Here is a 19,842-nt window from a genome sequence, read left to right on the forward strand (position 1 = left end):
CATGAGGGCCTGGTGAGACGCTTCCGGGGTAAAGGTGCTTGCTGCTGATGCCGACAACCTGAGTTCAGTCCCTGGGATACACATGGTGGAGGAGAGAATGGGTTCCCACTGGTTGTTTTCTGACCACCACACATGCACTGTGGCACATGTACACACACAAACACATGAAATATAGTTTTAATAAATTTGTGAAAACTTTAAAGAACTTGAAAAAAAAAAACCATACAGCAAGATTAACCAGCCCCAAAGTCCACCCATCTCAACAGACTTCTACACAGCCAAATTAGCCATTCTGAAGCTGGGGGAGTTTCTTGTTTGATTGTACACTTCGCAATCAAATATATTTCTATGCACTTACCTACAACCAAAACCAAAAAATCCGTAGTAGAGTTAAAACTAGAAAAGCAGTTCGTTGGCATCTTCTTTCATGACTCATGTCCAAAACATAATTTTGTGTCTATGTGTGGTTTTTTTTTCCAGACAGGTTCTCTCTGTGTAGCCCTGGCTGTCCTGGAACTAGCTCCGTAGACCAGGCTGGCCTCAGATTCAGAGATCCACCTGTCTCTGTCTCCCTAGTGCTGGGATTAAAGATGTGCACCACTATGCCTGGCCTCAAAATATGATTTAAAAAGTTATCCATCCAGAATTGATGATTTGCTTACAACCAGCACAAACCCTCCCAAATGTACTGACTGTCTAACCGAAGTAGGGAATCTGTGTCTAGAACCCATCTTTGAAGTAATGTTAGCCTTAAAATAAAAGCACTGGCTTCTGGAAGTTGGGGGACAGCGCCATGAATAAGACCACTTGCTCTGAAAATGGGAGCATCTGAGTTTGAACCTCCAGCACCCACAGCAAAAGCCAGATGTGGCTGTGCATGCCGGCAACCCAGCATCGGAGGCCAGAGACAGGCTGAGTCTGGGTGCTACTCGCCAGCCAGCCTAGCCAGAATGGTGAAGTGTCAGTCAGAGGCAGTGAACCAAGACAATGAAGGCTGAGCAACAGAGGAAGACATCTGACATACTGAGGGGTTTGCATGCTCACATGCATGCAACACACACACACACACACACACACACACACACACACACACACACACACCTCTCTTCCTCTTAAATGTCCACCTCTGTACATATGACCCTTTATGCTTGACATGCAGGTCTGTGCTGATATTTGGCTTTTCACAGTCAGCCCTCAGAGCTCCTTAGGCAGATGGTTTCACAAGGGCAGCGTTAGGCCCATCGGATGCTTTGTTGCTTTGTTCTGTCAGGCCCCCTTCTTGCCATTTGTTTTTTTTGTTTGTTTGTTTTTTTGTTTTTTTTTTTTTTTTTTAAGATGTATTTATTTATTATGCATCCAGTGTTCTGCCTGTGTGTATCCCTGAAGACCAGAATAGGGCACCAGATCTCATTACAGATGTTTGTGAGCCACCATGTGGTTGGTGGGAATTGAACTCAGGACCTCAGGAAGAGCAGCCACTGCTCTTAACCACTGAGCCATCTCTCCAGCCCGCCATTTGTCTTTCTGTGACAAATGACAACATGTTCCCCTGGCTGCCCTCTGACCCTCGCCTGTTTCCCCGGGGTGTCGCGGCCCATTATGTTCCGTCTAGTTCTGTAGCCCCAATGTGTCTGTGTTCCTTCCCATCCTACCTGCCTGTGAGGCTCATTAAAGTTGCAGGTTCCTAGCATCTTTAAGGGGAAACATCGTAGTTGAAAGGTACCAGGTGGGGAAGGAGAGGTGGCGGGAAGGTGGGGGTGCAGGCAAGTGTCTGGGACAAGGGAGAGAGGGACAGGCCTCTCTGCTTCCTCCACTCAGCCCACACGGCCTGATCGAGGCTGGTTTGTTGCCCCCTTTGGGAAGAACCCTTGGTGGGTGTACCCTGCGAGCATCCTGCCCGCCCTGCTGGTGACCATCCTGATCTTCATGGACCAGCAGATCACGGCTGTCATTGTCAATCGGAAGGAGAACAAGCTGAAGGTAAGGCTGAGCCAGGAGCAGACTTGGGGGACCAGAGGAAGAACATTCTTCCTTTCATACTTTGGGGAGATAAGTCTCCCCTTTGGTGTCTTTAAGGTGAGAGATATGTGCCCTTGAACAGGACCAATGTGACTTGGTCTGGGAACCAGTTGCAAGCCCAGCTGGGTTGTGGGCACAAGCTCCCTGTACACCTCAAAATGTGTCTCTGGCTTGTGTCTCCTGATGGTAAAACCTGGGCACCTCACACATGCCAATGGGTATAGTCCTAGAATCAGGAAACAGAGGAATCTCCTCAGCCCCACATTTCCTGGAGTTCCCCTCCTTGTCTTTGGGGCTGAGGAGATTCAGGTCACCACTGACTCAGGCCCCCACTTAGTCTGGACCACTCTAGGCTGGGCGCCTTATCTAAAAAACTACAGAGACGCTGTGGCCAATGGGCACGAGCTCTTCTTCCCAGAGACCAAACCCAGGGCCTTGCCAAGTCTGAGCATCCCTCTTCTCCATACCTGTGTCCCTGGCTCAATTTTTATTTCATTTTTCTTTATTAAGAAATTTTCCACTCACTCCACATGCTATCTACAGACCCCCCTCCTCCCACCCCCACCCCTCCTTCCCAAGCCACCCCGCATCCCCATATCCCCCAAATCAAGGTCTCCCATGGGGAGTCAGCAGAGCCCAGCACACTGAGCCTAGGTCCCACTGCACCAAGGCTGGGCAAGGTGTCACACCACAGGCATAGACCATAGACCAGGGACAGATCCCGATTGATCCCCCTGCCTGGGTGCCCCCCAAACAGTTCGCTGGCTCGATTTTTTAAGCGTGACAACTAAAGCCACCTCTAGGGATAGTGAGGTCCAAACACACACCAAGTCCTCAGGGTGGGTGTCTCAGTGGGGCAGCCCCCTCAGAATACACTCTGGAAAGGCAGGGGGAGCCCTTGAACTATGATCTACAAAATGGTTGCTTTGGAAAGGAGCAGGTTCCCAGAAGCTTTTCCTGTCCCACTGTCCTACAGAAGGCTGCGGGCTACCATCTGGACCTGTTCTGGGTGGGCATCCTCATGGCTCTGTGCTCTTTCACGGGGCTCCCCTGGTATGTGGCTGCCACGGTCATCTCCATTGCTCACATCGACAGCCTCAAGATGGAGACAGAGACCAGTGCCCCAGGAGAGCAGCCGCAGTTCCTGGGAGTCAGGTAGGACAGAGCAAAGCGTGGGCCCCCTGAATGGGAGTGGACATCTTAGGGGAAGAGAACGTGGTTTTTCCTCGAGGTTTGTGGGCAAGAAAGGTCTTCCCTGTGGCCACCGAAACCACAGCACTAGGATTTTATTCTGAAGAGAAGAGAGGTAAAAATTCAATTCTATCAATTCTAAGGGATATATTTTTTAGTAGTTCCCAGTGGTAACACACATGCACGCGCACACACACACATACACACATGCACATGCATGCACGTGCACACTCACGCACGTGCACACGCACGCACGCACACTCTAGAGCAGTAGTTTTCAACCTTCCAAATGCTCTGACCCTTTAATACAGTTTCTCATGTTGTGGTGACTCCCAACCATAAAATTATTTCATTGTTACTTCATAACTATTATGAACTGTAATATAAATATCTGGTTGCAACCCTCAGGTTGAGCACCGCTGCTCTCGAGTCTCACCTGTGGGCCACCCTTGGGCCTCTTCTTGCCCTCTCTTTGTCTTTCCTCAAGACCCTGTAGAGGCCTTCCCATGGGTTCACGCCCTGCTTAGCTGCCGTACCTCTGGAGAGCCTTCCTGGACCCAGCCAGGATGCCAGCCTGTCACCCTGGCTTGTCCCCTCTGTTCTTCTCCTTGCCTCTCCATTCCTGCCCCACGTCAGGCCCCAAACTGGTTCATGCAGGAAAATACATCCTCTGCTCCTTTGGGGCCTCAAGGTCCATGCCAGACCCTGGTGCTCTCCAAAATGGCTGCCCTGGGAACTTACTACCTGGTATGCAAAGGCGACCCCTTTGCTTGGTTGAAGTGCTCAAGATTGGCCAGGCAGAGTTCTTTCCTGGCCCACTCCCTGGGCTTAAGCAGTCTACCCAGAGCCTACAGCTCTATTCTGGGTTGTTCCAGGGCCTTCTTGCACCTGCCCCTGCTGCCGCCTCTATGGGCAGTCAGACTCTTGCCCCACATCTTCAGCTGTGATTCTCAGGGGTAGGAACTCAACACCAAAGCAGGGCGCCAAGCACTTTACATCCCCAATAGCAGCGTGGTCATCGTCTCCCCTGTGGTCAGCACAGGGTGTTCATGGCCTTGCATAATGCCCACAGGGAGGTAGCAGAGCCAAGAGTCAGCCTAAGTCCACACAGTCGAGAACCCAGCTGTTAGACACTACACTGAACTACCTTCCTGACACTCCTCAAAATGCCCTGGTCCAGGTCGGGTGCTGCCTGCCTTCCCTAACCAAGTCAGCTAGGCCTGGGGCGGCAAGGCAGAACCCAATTAAGGAGCCCCTGGAGTCTCCAGTGTTGGGCATAAGAAGCTTCAAGTCCAAGAGAAGAGCTGAAGGGGCTGGGAATGGCCACAGAGTATCTTCCAGGTCACCCCTGACTGTGTGCTCATCTCCGCCAGGGAGCAGAGAGTGACCGGTGTCCTGGTCTTCATCCTGACAGGCATCTCCGTCTTCCTGGCTCCCATCCTGAAGGTGAGGCTCTGCCCCATTGCCCACAAAGCCCTAGGTCCACCAGCCTGCAGGCCATAAGGAAAGCAAGATGTGGGGCTGGAGAGATGGCTCAGAGGTTAAGAGCACTGGCTGCTCTTCCAGAGGTCCTGAGTTCAATTCCCATGGTGAATCATAACCATCTATAATGAGATCTGGAACTATATACATAACAAATAAATAAATCTTTTTTTAAAAAGGGGGTAGCTTCAAAAAAAGGAAAAAGGCAAGATGTGACCAGGTGATGGTGGTGTTATACATGGTCTGTTATTATTGCTGTCATGTCTGCCCTGCCCCACCCCTTCCAGGGGCCACTGTTACCTTTCTGGGGAGCATTCTTCCCCAGGGAGGTCTGCAGTGTGCTCAAGGATCTCCCAGAGCTGGGCTGGTCCATGGTTTGGGCTCACTCCAGATCTTCTTGCTTTGCCCATTTTCTGAATGTAAACTTTGCAAAGGGGAACCCCAAGCTCTGCAAGTCCCGTCTCCACTTCATCTTGTGTATCTTGGGCACACAAGTGACTTTCCCCCAAAATTCCGAAACTCTTCTTGCTCACATCCCAACAACTAGAGGACACCACAGCAAGGGTGTGTTCAAGGCTGTGTCCCTCAGGAGATCTGCTTTCCAGTTAGAATGAGGTAGTCCTGACAGGCCCCACTACTGTTTCCTACCACATCCACTTGCCTATTAATGGTCCCTTCCTGCCATCAATACCCACATAAGACTTTCCTTCGTGTGTGTGTGTGTGTGTGTGTGTGTGTGTGTGTGTGTGTGTGTGTGAGAGAGAGAGAGAGAGAGAGAGAGAGAGAGAGAGAGAGAGAGAGAGTCTGGAGACCACCCAAGGTAGCCAGAAGTGTCTGATTCTCCTGGAGTTTGTGAGCCACCCGACATGGGTGCTGAGAACTGAACCCAGGTTCCCTGCAAGAGCAGTATGGGTTCTTAATCCCTCAGCTATCTCTCTGGTTTCTCTACCTTCTTTTTTTTTGAGACAGGGTCTCTCACTGAACCTGGAGCTCACAAATTTGGCTAGGCTGGCCAGCAAGCTCAAGGGTTCCTCTCGTCTCTACCTCCACAGCGCTGGGGTAACAAAGTAATGCCTCTGCACTTGGCCTTTTCACTTGGATCTTGGGGTTTAAACTTGGGGCCTTGTGTTTTGCGCAGCAAGCGCCTCGCTGAGGAGACATCTCTGTAGCCCAGGACTTTCCTTCCTTATTAAACTTAGTCCTTCTGTTGCCATTCCCTCCTCCCTCCTCTTACCCTCCTAAAACAGCTGCTTTTGAGCGGTGGGGCACACAGCTTTAATCCCAGCACTCGGGAGGCAGAGCCAGGCGGATCTCTGTGAGTTCGAGGCCAGCCTGGGCTACAGAGTGAGTTCCAGGAAAGGGGCAAAGCTACACAGAGAAACCCTGTCTTGAAAAAAAAACAAAACAAAACAAAAAAAGAGTATATTACTGTTTTTAATTTGATTTAATGAATACAAGTAAAATAAAACACACTTTTAAGAGCCTGCAAGTTCAAGGCCAGCATGTGCTACAGAGTGAGGTCAGTGCTAGCCTAGTCACAAAATAAATAGTGCAGTGAAGACTTGGGGAGCAGAGTAGTGGTAGAGTGCCTGCCTAGCACCCACAAGGCCCTGGGGAAACAGCAGGGGTGGGTGCTCAGCCAGCACCTGCAAGTCCATGGGGAAACAGCAGGGGTGGGTGCTCAGCCAGCACCCACAAGGCCCTGATGCTATCACAAGCAAACCAAGAACCACTTTTATGGTCCCAGGGATGGAACTCAGGGTCTCGTGAATGCCAGATTTTTACATTTTGTGTGTGTGCACATATGTGTGTACATGCATGTGATATGTGTGGAGGTCAGAGCACAACTTGTGGTTTTCTCTTGTCCCCTTATGTGTCCTGAGGGTTGAACTTGGATTGTCAGGCTCAGCAACAGGAGATTGTATTTATTGGGCATTTCTCTGGCCCCAAAGTGTATTTTAAATGTCCAGGGCATATTCACTTATCTGGAAAGGTCTCCAAAGAACCATCAGTGTCTGTCCTGATACTGTTTGACAAGTGTCCACATCAAAAAAAAAAAAAAAAAAAAAAAAAAAAAAACCAACCCACTAGTCTAAAAAGAGCGTGATTTAGTGACTAAAGGTTCCTCCCAACACTGCAGACAGCAGCTCCCATCTCCCAGGGACAGTCCCAGACTCCAGTCCAGCTGTGGGGCACACCCAGCAATCTAGCTGTCCCACACCAGCCTTTTTCTGTGTGTTTGAACTGACCACAAAGCAGCTAGAAAATTCTACCATGGTCTCTGTTCTTTCATCCCATTTACAATGGGATCAACTTTTATGGGCACATTTATTACATCCTGTGTATAACGGCCAGTCTTTTGTGCTCATAATTTTGACATTCGATTTCACAGTGACATTGTGTTCTTAGTGCAGGGCATCGGGTTCACAGCAGCATAAAGAAAAGAATTGAACTGAGGGTTGGAATGGCGCTCAGTGACACAGTACTTACCAAGCATGGCTGAGGAACTGAGTTCCATCTGCAATCGGGAATCAGGACTGTAAATCATAGGATTTCTGGTTTGAGCATATCAAGGTGTACACCTTCCTATAAATAAAGGCTTTGGCAGCTGGAGAGGTGGCTCAGTAGTTAAGAGAGCTTGCTGCTCTTCCGTTTGGATCCCAGCACCCACAACTGGCAGCTCATAACCACCTATAACTCCCAACTCTAGGGAATCCAACTCCCCTTTTCTGGCCTCTGAGGGTACCCACACACACGTGGCATACACTCACACACACATAAAAATTAAAATTAAAAAAATATTTTAAAGCCGGGTAGTGGTGGCGCACGCCTGTAATCCCAGCACTCGGGAGGCAGAGGCAGGTGGATCTCTGTGAGTTCGAGGCTGGCCTGGTCTACAAAGTGAGTTCCAGGACAGCCTCTAAAGCTTCAGAGAAACCCTGTCTCAAAAAACCACACACACACACACACACACACACACACACACACACACACACACACAACAACTTAAAGATAGGATTTCAAAAGTATTAAGTTCTTTCCCACCAGTACCGGACAACTGCATCTCTCACAAGAGCCACAAAACAGGCTGGAGAGAGTTCTGCCCAAGAAGCAGACGTGGAGGCTGGGGTGCTGGTGACATGGCCCTGCAACTGTGAGGAGGCAACAAGGACTGTGGTGCCCCGAGGGTGGCTCAGGAACTTCCCAGGGCTCCAGGTGCTGTGTTTCCAAAATTCTAGGGCTTTCGCTCAACTGGTAGAATGCTTGCCGAGCATATCAATCCCTTGGGGTCCATTCTCATTCCATCCCTACACTGCATAGACCAGACACAGTTTGATATCTAATGGAGCATGCCTCTAATCTCTGTTTGCTTCATCTTGATTAGTTTTTGTTTTGTTTTGTTTTGTTTTGGTTTTTCAAGACAGGGTTTCTCCATGTAGTTTTGGTGCCTGTCCTGAACTCTGTAGACCAGGCTGGCCTCGAACTTACAGAGATCCCCCAGGCTCTGCTTTCTGAGTGCATGCGCCACCACTGCCCAGCTTGATTAGTTTTTTTTTAAAGATTTCTTTTTATTTATGTGTATGTGTGTACATTTGTGTGAGTGTATACCACATTGTTGGGGTGCTGTCAGAAGCCAGAGGAGGGTATTGGATTGCCCTGGAGCTGGAGTTACAGGAGGTTATGAGCCACCCATAGTGTGAGTGCTGAGAGCAGAGCTCAGGTCCTCTGGAGGAGCAGCAAGCGTTCTAATCACTGAACCACCTCTCCAGCACACGACCCTTGTTCTTTTATTGTTAATGATAATTAATGTCTTCCTATGAAATCCTGTGCCTGGAACTTGAGATGTGAACCAGGCTGGTCTCAAACTTTCCACAGTCCTGCCGTCCCAGCCTCTCAAGTGTTGGGATTACAAAGAACGAACCACGCTGGGCGGTGGTGGCGCAAACCTTTAATCCCAGCACTCGGGAGACAGAGGCAGGCAGATCTCTGTGAGTTCAAGGCCAGACTGGGCTACAATGTGAGATCCAGGACAGCCAAAACTGTTACACAGAGAACCCTGTCTCGAAAAACTAAAACAAACAACACCCTCCCAACAAAACAAACAACAACAAAAAACCCCACACAGATGAGCCACAATACTGGCTTTTTACTTCTTATTGAAGCCTTTCTTTTAATTGCTGCCATACTTTGAATGCGGTTTGCACAGTGTTAACGTATTGACTTTTTATGTTGTTTTATAATTAGGACATTTTCCACAAGCCATGTGTTAGCAGGAAGACGCAAGGGCCATCTAAATCCCTTTTTAACTTTCAGCTCAAATGCCTTGGGATTGAAGTTTACAACATCTAGATCCAAATCTTTCTTAGTGCTTATATATTGAACAGTCTAACTCAAAAGAGATCACTTGCTTGCTTGGATGTCTTGACACTCTTTTCCTTTTTAAGATTTATTTTACTTTTTAAAATTATGTGTATATGTATCTGTGTGTGTGGATATGTGCACATGAATGCAGGTGCCTGCAGAGGCCGGAAGAGGGCATGGGATCCCCTGGAGCTGGAGTAACATGTGGCTGTGAGCCACCTGAAGTGGGTGCTGGTGCTCTTAACTGCAAGCCCTCCCTTCAGCCACTGTCTCAACATTATGAAATGGCACCTATAAGTTAGGCAACCCATATTGGTATCAAACTCTGTGCTTTCCAAAGTGTTCTCCCAGGACCACCCAAGAGCAAGGCAGGCTCTTCCTCAGCTTTCCAAGGTTCCCCGCCCCTTCAGTGGCTGTCAGCTGAGGCAGAAGTGGGAAGGATCTGGGAAGATTGAGTAGTGCTCCGTCTGGGTAGCTCCCTCTTGTTGGAAGGAGTAACTCACATCATATAGGTTCTGAGTGGCTGGGAGAGCAGCCAGACCTGGAAGGCAGCTGCATGCTGGCTTGGCCACCCAAGCAGGAGGAGTGTTGTTCCACACTGATGGCCCCCCTCACATCCTCTGGCTTCAGATCTGCTCTTAGGACCCTCAGCTCCTCCAAAGTCCAGCTCTCCAGCATCCTCTGTGGTTGGCTAACACCACTGTCCATCATCAAATAGCCAAGGACCCTCCCCAGCCCAAACCTCTGTTCTCCTTTCAGTACATCCCCATGCCAGTGCTCTATGGCGTCTTCCTCTACATGGGTGTGGCCTCCCTCAATGGCATCCAGGTAAGGTGGTGTCCTCCCCGGGCCAATGGGACCTAGAGTCAGAATGCATGTCTAGTTAGTAAGTCTAAACGCTTACTGTCCCGGCTCTATGAGAGGATAGTGGTAATGATGCACTTCCATCGACCGTGCCAACAAAATGACCACACTGGGTACTTTACAGGTATCATAGAACCTGTGTGATTAGGCCCTTGGATCTACATTTTACAGGTGGAGAAACTGAGGCAGGTCATGCTAACTCTGATGAATCTAAAGTCACTCTACAAAAGAAAAGATTTTGCTTTGTTCTGACTCACTATGAGGCCAGGGTCCCTGGGCAGTCTGTGCCGCAGTTAAGTTAGCTGCTTTTTCCTTAAATGTGGACCATGTTCAATTTCCTTTAGTCACTATCCAGGCTATTTCCTTTATCTAGTGCTCAGGGCCCCTCCCCTATGCTATACATGCCTGGATCCCAATAGCCTGTCATGATTGGGAGTCCCCTCTCGGAGGCCCTACCAGGTCATCATTTCCCCTTGTCTGTAGCCTTTGGCCCTGCAGCCTGACCTCCTGCTTGAAACCTATACTATATTCTTACCAGTTCTGGGAACGCTGTAAGCTTTTCCTCATGCCAGCCAAGCACCAGCCGGACCATGCCTTCCTACGCCATGTGCCCCTTCGCCGGATCCACCTATTCACCCTGGTGCAGATCCTCTGCCTGGCACTACTCTGGATCCTCAAGTCAACCATGGCCGCCATCATCTTCCCAGTCATGGTGAGGAGGGTGCGCTCCTTAACAGACTGGGTGGGGCAGTGCCACCAGGAGGGTGTAGTGCCAGTGAACAGAGAAAAGTGCCAGAGTAACAGGACCCTGCAGGGACAACCCATATGCTGAGTCCAGGGCGGAAGTCACCCAATCTCCCCTGGTGGGCAAGAGGGGTGGGGACCGGATTGGAGAAGTAGTTCAAAGCAGAGAGCCAAGCTCCCCATGACGAACTTCAAGCTGGTTGGAAATAGTAGTATAATAGTCAACCTTTCATCACTTGGAAAAGAATGGGTCATGACGGGCAGAGACCAGAGTCAAGAATTTAAGAACGTACGCTGGGCAGGGTGGTACTGGCTGTAATCCCAGCACTAGGGATGCTTCGGTCTCTGGGGCTTGCTGGCTAGTTAGTCTTGGGGACATTGGAATGGCTGCAAAGACACTGGCCACAAAAGGTCCCTGAACTCAGCCAACTGAGGGAAAACACAAGCTTACAGTTTCCTCTGAGCTCCCACATAACTTCAGCCTTTCTGCCCATCTTCCCGCCCCAGATCCTGGGCCTTATCATTGTTCGAAGGCTCCTGGACTTGATTTTCTCCCAGCACGACCTGGCCTGGATTGACAACATCCTCCCAGAGAAGGAGAAACAGGAGACAGACAAGAAGAAGAAGAGAAGGAAAGGGGTCTGTGAAAACCCTGATGAGGAGGTGGGGACAGTGAGTGGCCTGGGCAGAGGGCAGAGACTGGGAGACTCTCTCTCTCCACTTCTGCCAGGGTGGCTTTTTGGGTGGCTTGCAACAGTACCTGGCACAGGAGGGAGGTCATTTGTGTTGGTCTTGGGTGCTGACTCCATGTGTTCCTGGGAATATCCTCAGGGTGGTCGGAGCTAGTGGGCTTCCCTGCCCAGGAACAGGTGATGGCCACACCCGCCCTCCCGTTACTGTGGGTTCTCAGGACCATTTCCAACAGCAAGGCCAGTGCCCGGGGCAGAACGGCTCCAACATGGAAGGCAGCTGTAAGGAGGATCTCCAGAGAAAGGAGTAGGCCTAGGGTGGGGCGGGGGAGGGGGAGTGGGGGAGTCCAGTGGGAACTCACAACGAACCTAGACTCCAGGTAGGTGGCCCTGTTGGCCTGGGCCTCCCACGGGGCGTTGGGGATGGAGTGAGAGAGGCATGTGTCTTCACAGAAGGTAGAGTGACCACCTGGTTGCCCCACCTTCCCTGTCCTTACCCATGTTCCTTTTGTATCTCAGCCCTAAAACCCACGGAGACTCAAGAGGCAAGGAGTTAATCCAGACTGTATAGGAAATCTCAAAACATTAGGCAGAAAGACTTTCTGATTCAAGCACTCATTACAAATCATGACAACTGTTTCCCAAAGGGAACAAGGCCTCCCAAGATGGATATGTAGCCAACTGTCTAGGAGAAATAAGAAAACCATCTCTACTTTAGTCATGCCCTCTCCTGACACCATGCCAGTTCCCACAGGCTTCTGCCTGTTCCAGGGGTCTCGCCCTTTACAAATGAAAATTGTTCACAGGCAGATCCTTACCAACTGGTGAGCAATGCTTAACCATCCTCTAACTGTGTGGCTTCCTCATCCTTAACTGCTGTCTTCTTCAGGAGGAGAGAGCCCTCAAATCTATTTCATGTGCTTTTTTTTTTTTTTTTTGGCAAAAACAAACAAACAAACAAACTTGCAGAGATAAATTTCTAAAAACAAAGGAGAAATGTTCTGGGCTGAGATAGGCTCAGTTGGTAGGGCACTTGCCTGGTGTGCATGAAGCCCTGGGTTCAATTTCTAGTGCCTTATAAACCAGGCATGGGCATGTGTACCTGTCATCCCAACACTTAGGAGGCACATGCAGGAGGATCAGAAATTCAAGAGCATCCCCAGGCACATAGTGCATTTGAGGCCAGTCTGTGGAGGAAGGAAGGATGCAGGGAAGGAAAGGCAGAGTCCAATCGTCTTATTTGATTTTAAGATTGATCATTTTTAAAATTATGTATGTATGTGTCAGTGTGTAGGTACGTGGCTATGTGCATGTGAGTGCCTGTGGAGGCCAGCAGAGAGCATTAGGTCCCTGGAGCTGGAATTACAGGTGATGGTGAGCTGCCCAGTGTGGGTGCTGGGAACCAACCTTCAGTCTTCTCTAAGTGCAGCCGGGGCTCTTAACTGCTGGACCATCTCTCCAGCCCTGCCCTCCACCAAGTGTCTTTTAAAGACAAATGCTTTCTCTTTCTTTGATCTCTTCAGTAAACATCTGAGATACTCTCATGTGCCAGGAATTACTCCAGGTCTGAGAGAAAACACTTCTGCATTTTATGACACATCTATGCAGTGGAAGAACAAGATTTGAGTCCCAGAAACTCATTTTTAAAAAGTGCCCTTATGACAAAGCCACTATAGTGTGAGTCATTCACAGTGACTGCTTATTCGGTAGATTAAACTGTTGGGAGTGAAATTCCTGCCTGAATTCCTTCCTGACTCCTGGGTCGCTACAACAGTGGGGTACTGCACCAAGGTGCCTCTGTGGGCCTGAGTGTTTGCTGCAGCCCTCATTGCTTGGTCTGAGTGGGAAGAGAGTGGTGGCTTACACTGTGCACGTGTGCATCCCCTGTCTCAATGAGGAAGCCCCAGTGGTTTGTGTTGGTGTTTACCTGCTTGCCCCAGTGGTTATGTTGGTGTTTACCTGCTTTCCCCAGTGGTTGTGTTGGTGTTTACCTGTTTGCCCCAGTGGTTGTGTTGGTGTTTACCTGCTTGCCTCAGTGGTTGTGTTGGTGTTTACCTGCTTTCCCCAGTGGTTGTGTTGGTGTTTACCTGCTTGCCTCAGTGGTTGTGTTGGTGTTTACCTGCTTGCCTCCGTGATTGTGTTGGTGTTTACCTGCTTGCTCCAGTGGTTGTGTTGGTGTTTACCTGCTTTCCCACTGTTTTTCTCCAGCCCCAGTTCCTTCCTCCCTCAGTCATAAAGATCCCTATGGAAAGTGCCCCATCTGATCCCCAAAACGGTACCCACTGCATTGCCAGTAAGTAAAGCACCTGCTCTCTCTCCCTTCCTTCTCACTGCCAATCTTCCACCTATGCCCCCAAGGGACTTGACCTTGGAGCTCGGTGGTCTAATTGTTTTAGATGCTGAGGATTCCTGTGCTAGGGAAATAAAAGTGACTGGCCAAGAGCATAGAGCACCACACCTATGGAACACCCCACCCCCACAAAAGAGCATCCTCCAATCATCACTGTAGGCAAGACCCCGTTCCTAACTTTCCTTTGGACCCCGTGGCTCCGCTGGTCTTTCCCTTCATTATTTTAGAACACGTTGGTCCAAATGTGGCCCCTGAGCCTCCCACATTCTCCTGGAATTGTGATGACTGAGAGCTTCAGTCAGAGCTAAGCGTTCCCCGTTAGAGAGCCAGCTGGGCGACTCCAGCCCTGAGATTCGGCTGTGAGCCTGTGAGAGCCAGGAGAACCGGCTACTGCTGATGGGGAAGTTGCTTGGGAAGGATCAGCTTTTGCTCATGAAGAACTTCTAGATTCTTCACAGCCTCTAATCCTTCCCTAGAGACAGACAGTCCAACCAGTCCTTGGAGTCTTCTGAAAGATCCCATGGAGTCCAGATCCTGGGGCTCTGCTCACAGGACTTGTCACTCTCCTCAAAGACAGTTCAGGTCTGGGTGGCCAGCACATCCTGCCGGCACCCTCGGGGGCCCTCGAGGACTCCACCAAAGCTCAAGGTCACTTCAGGTTCCTTCTTCGCCTAACCCACTTCCTGTCATCCTCTCTGGTCCTTGCCCTCCCAGGCCCCACTCCTTGCTAACGAGCTAAGAGCCCCTGTATGAAGGGTTGAGCCTGAAGCCCCCCATCTCTGGGAGCCCCCCTCCCCCGTTTTCCTCGTGCGCAGCATTGGCTGTAGGGCTGAAGAGCAGAGCACAGAGACAGTGAGGAAGTACTGAGAGCTAGACTCTTCCCCTGAACCCTGCTGGACCTGTTCACAGCCGCCATTTCCATCTCCCTCCAGGAAAAAGATCTTCCAGTTGGAGTTACTCATTCTGACTCCTCCTTCAGTGGCTCAGAACTGGATCGAAGGTAAAGGCCATCGGGTACTTTTCTTCTTCATGTGCATGGGTGTGGGGTTATTGCCCGGGCCATGAACAGCTTCCCAGTGGGTACACTCACAAAGAAATGACTCCCTCCCCTAGCAGCCCTAAGCTGCCAGTAGCTTCTCGGCTAGGGGTGGGGCCTCATGAGAGGTAGATCGGAGACTAAGCAATGGCTGAAGGCCTGAGGTACTAGGCCAGCTTTGCTGGCTCAGCACTGGGAGACAGGTAGGGAGCAATCTGCTTATGGAGATCAAGTAATGAATGTGTGTTCTCATTGTCGTCAACATGATCACAATGCACAAAGGAATTCAGCTTTAGAAAAGGCACTTAGTGCAAAACTTTGCATAGAGTACTGGAAGCAAACACAGCAAAAAGAGTGCCGTAGATAACAGTGAGAGCATGGCTTAATATCACTGAAAGCTTGGGTGGGTAAACACAAAGGATCCAAACACAAGGCACTCGAAGGAGTCATACAGTGGGCTAGTCATCGCAGGTCAGAAAAAGGAAAAAGAACTAGAAAGTAGAGGCAGAGACAAGGGACTAGGGAAGTAGCGCAGTGGCTATGCTGGCCTGGCATGAAAGAAGCCCTGGCTCAATCCCCAGAACTTCGTGAAACCAAGAATGGTGGTACATTCCTATAATCCAGCTCGGAGGAAGCAGAGCCAGGAGGATCAAGTTCAAGGCCACCGGTTGCTGTGGAGCAAGTTAAGGCCAGCCTGGGTTATATGAGACCCTGTCTCAGAAAAAAAAAAAAAAGTTTTTTCTCAGGGAAGGTGCCAAGCAAGAGCCCTCATCCCAATTTGATTCCTTGGTGATCTTGATGAGGTGCCATGCATGGAGAGGCTTGCATATAGCAGGTCCTGGATATGACTCAAGCTGCTTGGGTGTCACAGTGTCAGGGTGGCCTGCAGAGGCCAGAGAGGACATCAGATCCTCCAGAACTGGAGTTACAGGTGGTTAGGAGCCACCAACATGGAAGCAAGAGCACTCCCCGGCAAGAGAAAGCATTCTTTAACCACGGAGCTATCTTTAAATTAAATAATCTTTAAATTAAAATACATCTCTAAATTAAAAAAAAAAAAAAAAAAAAAAAAAAACCTTACACTAAATCAGATCTCTGCTCCATCTGCAGGCAAGAGCCTAGACCAAGACAGGGACTTTTTATTAAAAAAAAAACAACCTGAAAAATTACACAGAGCCACAGAACCAGTTAATAAGTTCAGAGGTTTTGGTTAGCTAGAGATGGCACTTGCCATATGCCCTGGTGTTTCCCCAAATCTGTGAAAACAGATGGAAAGAGGAGTTCTCTCCAGAGAGAAAAGAGCTCAGTGACAGGACTTGGCTGGACATAGATGAAGCCTCAAAGCTGGAGGGATTGGGGACTGAGAGGTGGGGGGGCTGGATGGATGGGAGTCAGAGATATGGGAGGCTAGAGATATGGCGGCTGGTGAGATGGCAGCTTTTCTAGAGGACCCAGGTTTGGTGTCTGGCATCCACAAGGCAGCTTGGAACCATCAATAAATCTAGTTCTGGGGGATCTGAGCCCCCATTCTGGACTCTCAAGCACCAGGCACACATGTGGTATAGAGACATACAGGTAGGCAACCACTTCTATACATAAAATAATAAATTTTTAAAAACCTGCCAGGCACGAGGTGCCATACTTGGAGTTGTAGAGGGACTTGTAGACAGACAAAAGCACAGTACCATAGGAACACATAAAGGCTACTGATCACAGTAGCCTTATCGAGGACAGAAAGACCTGCCTGTTGCACAGACTGGGCCAGAGCAGAGGAGGAAAGGCGTCTGGGCCATGGGAACAGGCCTAAGGCAACATTTGAAAGCACACACTGACTGATAGGCCATCCAACTGGAAAAGTGAATACTTCAAACCAAGCGGGCTCTGTATGCCATGCTCTGGAGTCTGGATGCTGTCCTTGAAAGGATAAGAACAGAACAGTCAGATTTATGACTCAGAAAGCTGGCTCGGGCAGCCATTTGATTAAAACAGGCTGGGGCCAGTTCAATGACGATGGCCAAAGACCAGCAGATAGAGGACACTTTGGATGCACTAAGTTCACGCCTCTGTGAGAAGCAGAGGCAGGAGAATCAGGAATTTAAGGGCATTCTTAGCTACAAGGCAAGTTTGAGGCTACATGAGACCCTGTATCAAAAAATAAAAAAGGCTAGCAAAGTGCCTCACTAGGTAAAGGCACTTGCCACCAAACCTGGTGACCTGGGTTCAAAGAAACAGTGACCCAGACCTTTAATCCCAGCATTTTGGAGGCAGAGGTGGGTGTATTCCTTCGAATTCAAGGTCAGCCTGGTCTACACAGTATTACCCTTCTGGAAATAAAATAAAATAAAACAAAATAGAACACAATCTGAGCCAGGTGTTGGTGGCAGACGTCTTTAATCCCAGCACTTGGGAGGCAGAGGCAAGAGGATCTCTGTGAGTTCAAGGCCAGCCTGTTCTACAGAGTGAGTTCCAGGACAGCCAGGGCTACACAGAGAAACCCTGTCTTGAAAAACTAAACTAAACCAAACAAACCGTGATCTGAGTTTAATCCCTGAGACCTACATGGTGGCAGGAGAAAACCAGCTCCCGAACTGTCCTCCAACATATGCTCTCGTACTCCGCCCCCAAACACCCACAAGTAAGTAAATGTAATAAATCATCTGCCTGGGACAGGGTCTCACTTAAGTAGCTCAGATTGGTCTTGAACTCGGATTGAACTGTCTGTGCCTCTAAGAGTGCTACCTGGCTTATAATTTTTTTTCTTAAAAAAAAAAAAAAAGCTTGCATGTGTGTGTGGTGCACAGACATACATGCAGAAAATACCCACACACATAAAAAAAAAATCTTTTAAGTTGGTAAGCAAAGACAGCACTTTCCCATCAGATCCCTGTTCTGTGGCTGGTGCTGGACGAACCCGAGACTCATTCTTTCTTCCCGACTTGTCTTACTCAGCATCACCTTGCACTTCAAAATCTCTTGTCCGGCTTCACCTGCTTTCAACTACTCTCGGAGTCCGGTCTTCATGGTGCCGCAGGTGAAGATAGAGATGGAGTCTGACCTTGACTTCACAGACAATGAGGACTGTGGGAGAGAGGTGAGCGGGGAGACCACCCTCTAGCACAGCACTGCTCTTCCCGGCTGAGGACAGGGTGAAGGCTGGCCCCGGCTTCATCTAGAGTGTGTCAAGCGAGCCCTTCACTTGTTTCCTTAACCACTGACCAGCTAGACAGCTGGAGGCCTTTCCGTGACACCCAACAGGCACAAAGCTCTCCTCATCCCTTTGCAGTTACTAAAACACCCCAAACAGAACCATATGGTCACCAGCATAGATAGAACCTTTCTTCTGAAACGAACAAAAATGTTTTCCAAGGTTACAAGCACAGTGGGCCTGGCCCTAGAAGTGTGGCTGGGCCTTCCACACACTGCAAGGCCAGTTCCAAAGTTATTAAAGGAAGAACCCGTGCATGGGCGGATTGTTTGTTTGACATAGGTGCTCACTGTGAACCCTCAGCTGTCCTGGAACTCCCTCTGCAGACCAGGCTGGCCTCAGAGCTCCACCTGTCTCTGGGGTGGATTAAAGGGGTGTGCCTCAACTGGCTCTGAGTGCATTGTTGAAGACAAAATAGTGCTCATTAACTGAACTCAAGCCACATTAGGTCAACCAAATGACCCTTTCAGCTTGCCACTGGCTTCATAACCTGGAGTCTGCTAACAAGTAGATTGAGTAGATTTCCCCACACCCTCCACATTTTTTGCAATAGCTAAGCCCCAAATTGCTAAGCTCACAAACATTGCCTGTTAAGCAGCTAATGTTTGTAATAAAACTACTACTTTATATACAAGTGGTTGGAAAAAACACCATCCCAAATGGGGTAAGACTGCTCAGCTCTTCCAAACCCTTTCCAAGAGAAAATTGTTTATCTTCCTCTGTACCAATGCTGGGAGAGCCAACATACAAGTTTCACAGCTTCACTGCTCTGTACTAGCACCCTATCCAGATTAAACTGTAGCGTTGTTACAGACTCAGGTAGTGTGCTCCATTAATCACACAAGCTGGGAAACCAGCCAGCTTTTAAAAGGTTGGTGTAAATTGATCATGTAATTTTTACCTTAAATATCACTTGTATTTTGTATATAAATGAATATTTTAACCTCAGTAGCCTTTAACATGTTGATGTAGTCTTCATTCACTTAGGAATATTTTTTTCCCATTTCTAATGTAAACAGCACTTCAATAAAACTTAATCGTGTCTTGCTTATCTTTTTTTTTTTTTTCTTTTCTGACACAGGGTTTCTCTGTGTAGTTTTGGTGCCTGTCCTGGCTCTGTAGACTAGGCTGGCCTCAAACTCAGAGATCTGCCTGGCTCTGCCTCCCTAGGGCTGGGATTAAAGGTGTGTGCCACCACTGCCTGGCATGTCTTACTTATCTTATGCCATGTTTAATAACTGAAGGACATCAACAGCTATGTTCTGTAGCATGTACCACACCTGACTTATAACATCTCTCCAGGGAGCTGGAGAGATGGCTCAGTAGTTAAGGGCACTTGATGCTTTTGCCGAGGACCTGGGTTTGCACCCTAGCATCCTCAGGATGGCTCACAACAACGTGAACTCCAGTTCCAGGCAAGGGCCTCTTCTGGCCTTCACAAGTACTGCATGCACATGGCACACATACATACACGCAGGCAAATAGTCATATACATTAAAACAAACCCGCAAGTGTAAAGAGTAGAGCTGCCGGCAGAAGAGCAAGGGAAAACAGGTCAGCACTACATGGCTCACCCTTCTCACCCTGCCTGGGGCTGCCTAGAGCAGGAATTGAGTCTTTCAGCCTAAATCCGAACACCCAGGAGAACACACAGGGATGGAAGTTCAGCTTGCTCCTTCCCGCTATCTATTGCACACGTGGGTACATGCGTTGAGAATTTTGCAAGCAAGCAAGTCCTTTGGAATGAGTGATACATAAATGGAGGGAATGGCTTAGAAGAGACCCAGAATCACTTACATGTAATAAACTCTTGGCTTGGACCTGAGTGTTGGGATACAGAAGGGTTAGGCTGGTTTCTCCACAACTCGTTACAGAGTGGGTGTGATCTAGGAACAGCTAT

General features: G+C 49.1%; 1 protein-coding gene across 1 annotated transcript in view; it reads left to right on the forward strand.

The window, feature by feature from the left end:
* The window catches only part of Slc4a5 (solute carrier family 4 member 5), a 51,120-nt gene extending 32,838 nt beyond the window's left edge, over window positions 1–18,282 (forward strand). The window contains exons 15-23 of the mRNA XM_036181915.1: window positions 1,819–1,980; window positions 2,996–3,174; window positions 4,584–4,656; window positions 9,814–9,882; window positions 10,457–10,630; window positions 11,170–11,325; window positions 13,560–13,644; window positions 14,634–14,701; window positions 17,687–18,282. Coding sequence (XP_036037808.1) covers window positions 1,819–1,980; window positions 2,996–3,174; window positions 4,584–4,656; window positions 9,814–9,882; window positions 10,457–10,630; window positions 11,170–11,325; window positions 13,560–13,644; window positions 14,634–14,668 — 933 coding nt within the window. The 3' untranslated portion in view covers window positions 14,669–14,701; window positions 17,687–18,282. The remainder of the gene's footprint in view (window positions 1–1,818; window positions 1,981–2,995; window positions 3,175–4,583; window positions 4,657–9,813; window positions 9,883–10,456; window positions 10,631–11,169; window positions 11,326–13,559; window positions 13,645–14,633; window positions 14,702–17,686) is intronic.
* Window positions 18,283–19,842: the final 1,560 nt, after the last annotated feature.

Source organism: Onychomys torridus, chromosome 3 (genome assembly GCF_903995425.1).
Source record: "Onychomys torridus chromosome 3, mOncTor1.1, whole genome shotgun sequence".
In the NCBI taxonomy this organism is placed as follows: domain Eukaryota; kingdom Metazoa; phylum Chordata; class Mammalia; order Rodentia; family Cricetidae; genus Onychomys; species Onychomys torridus.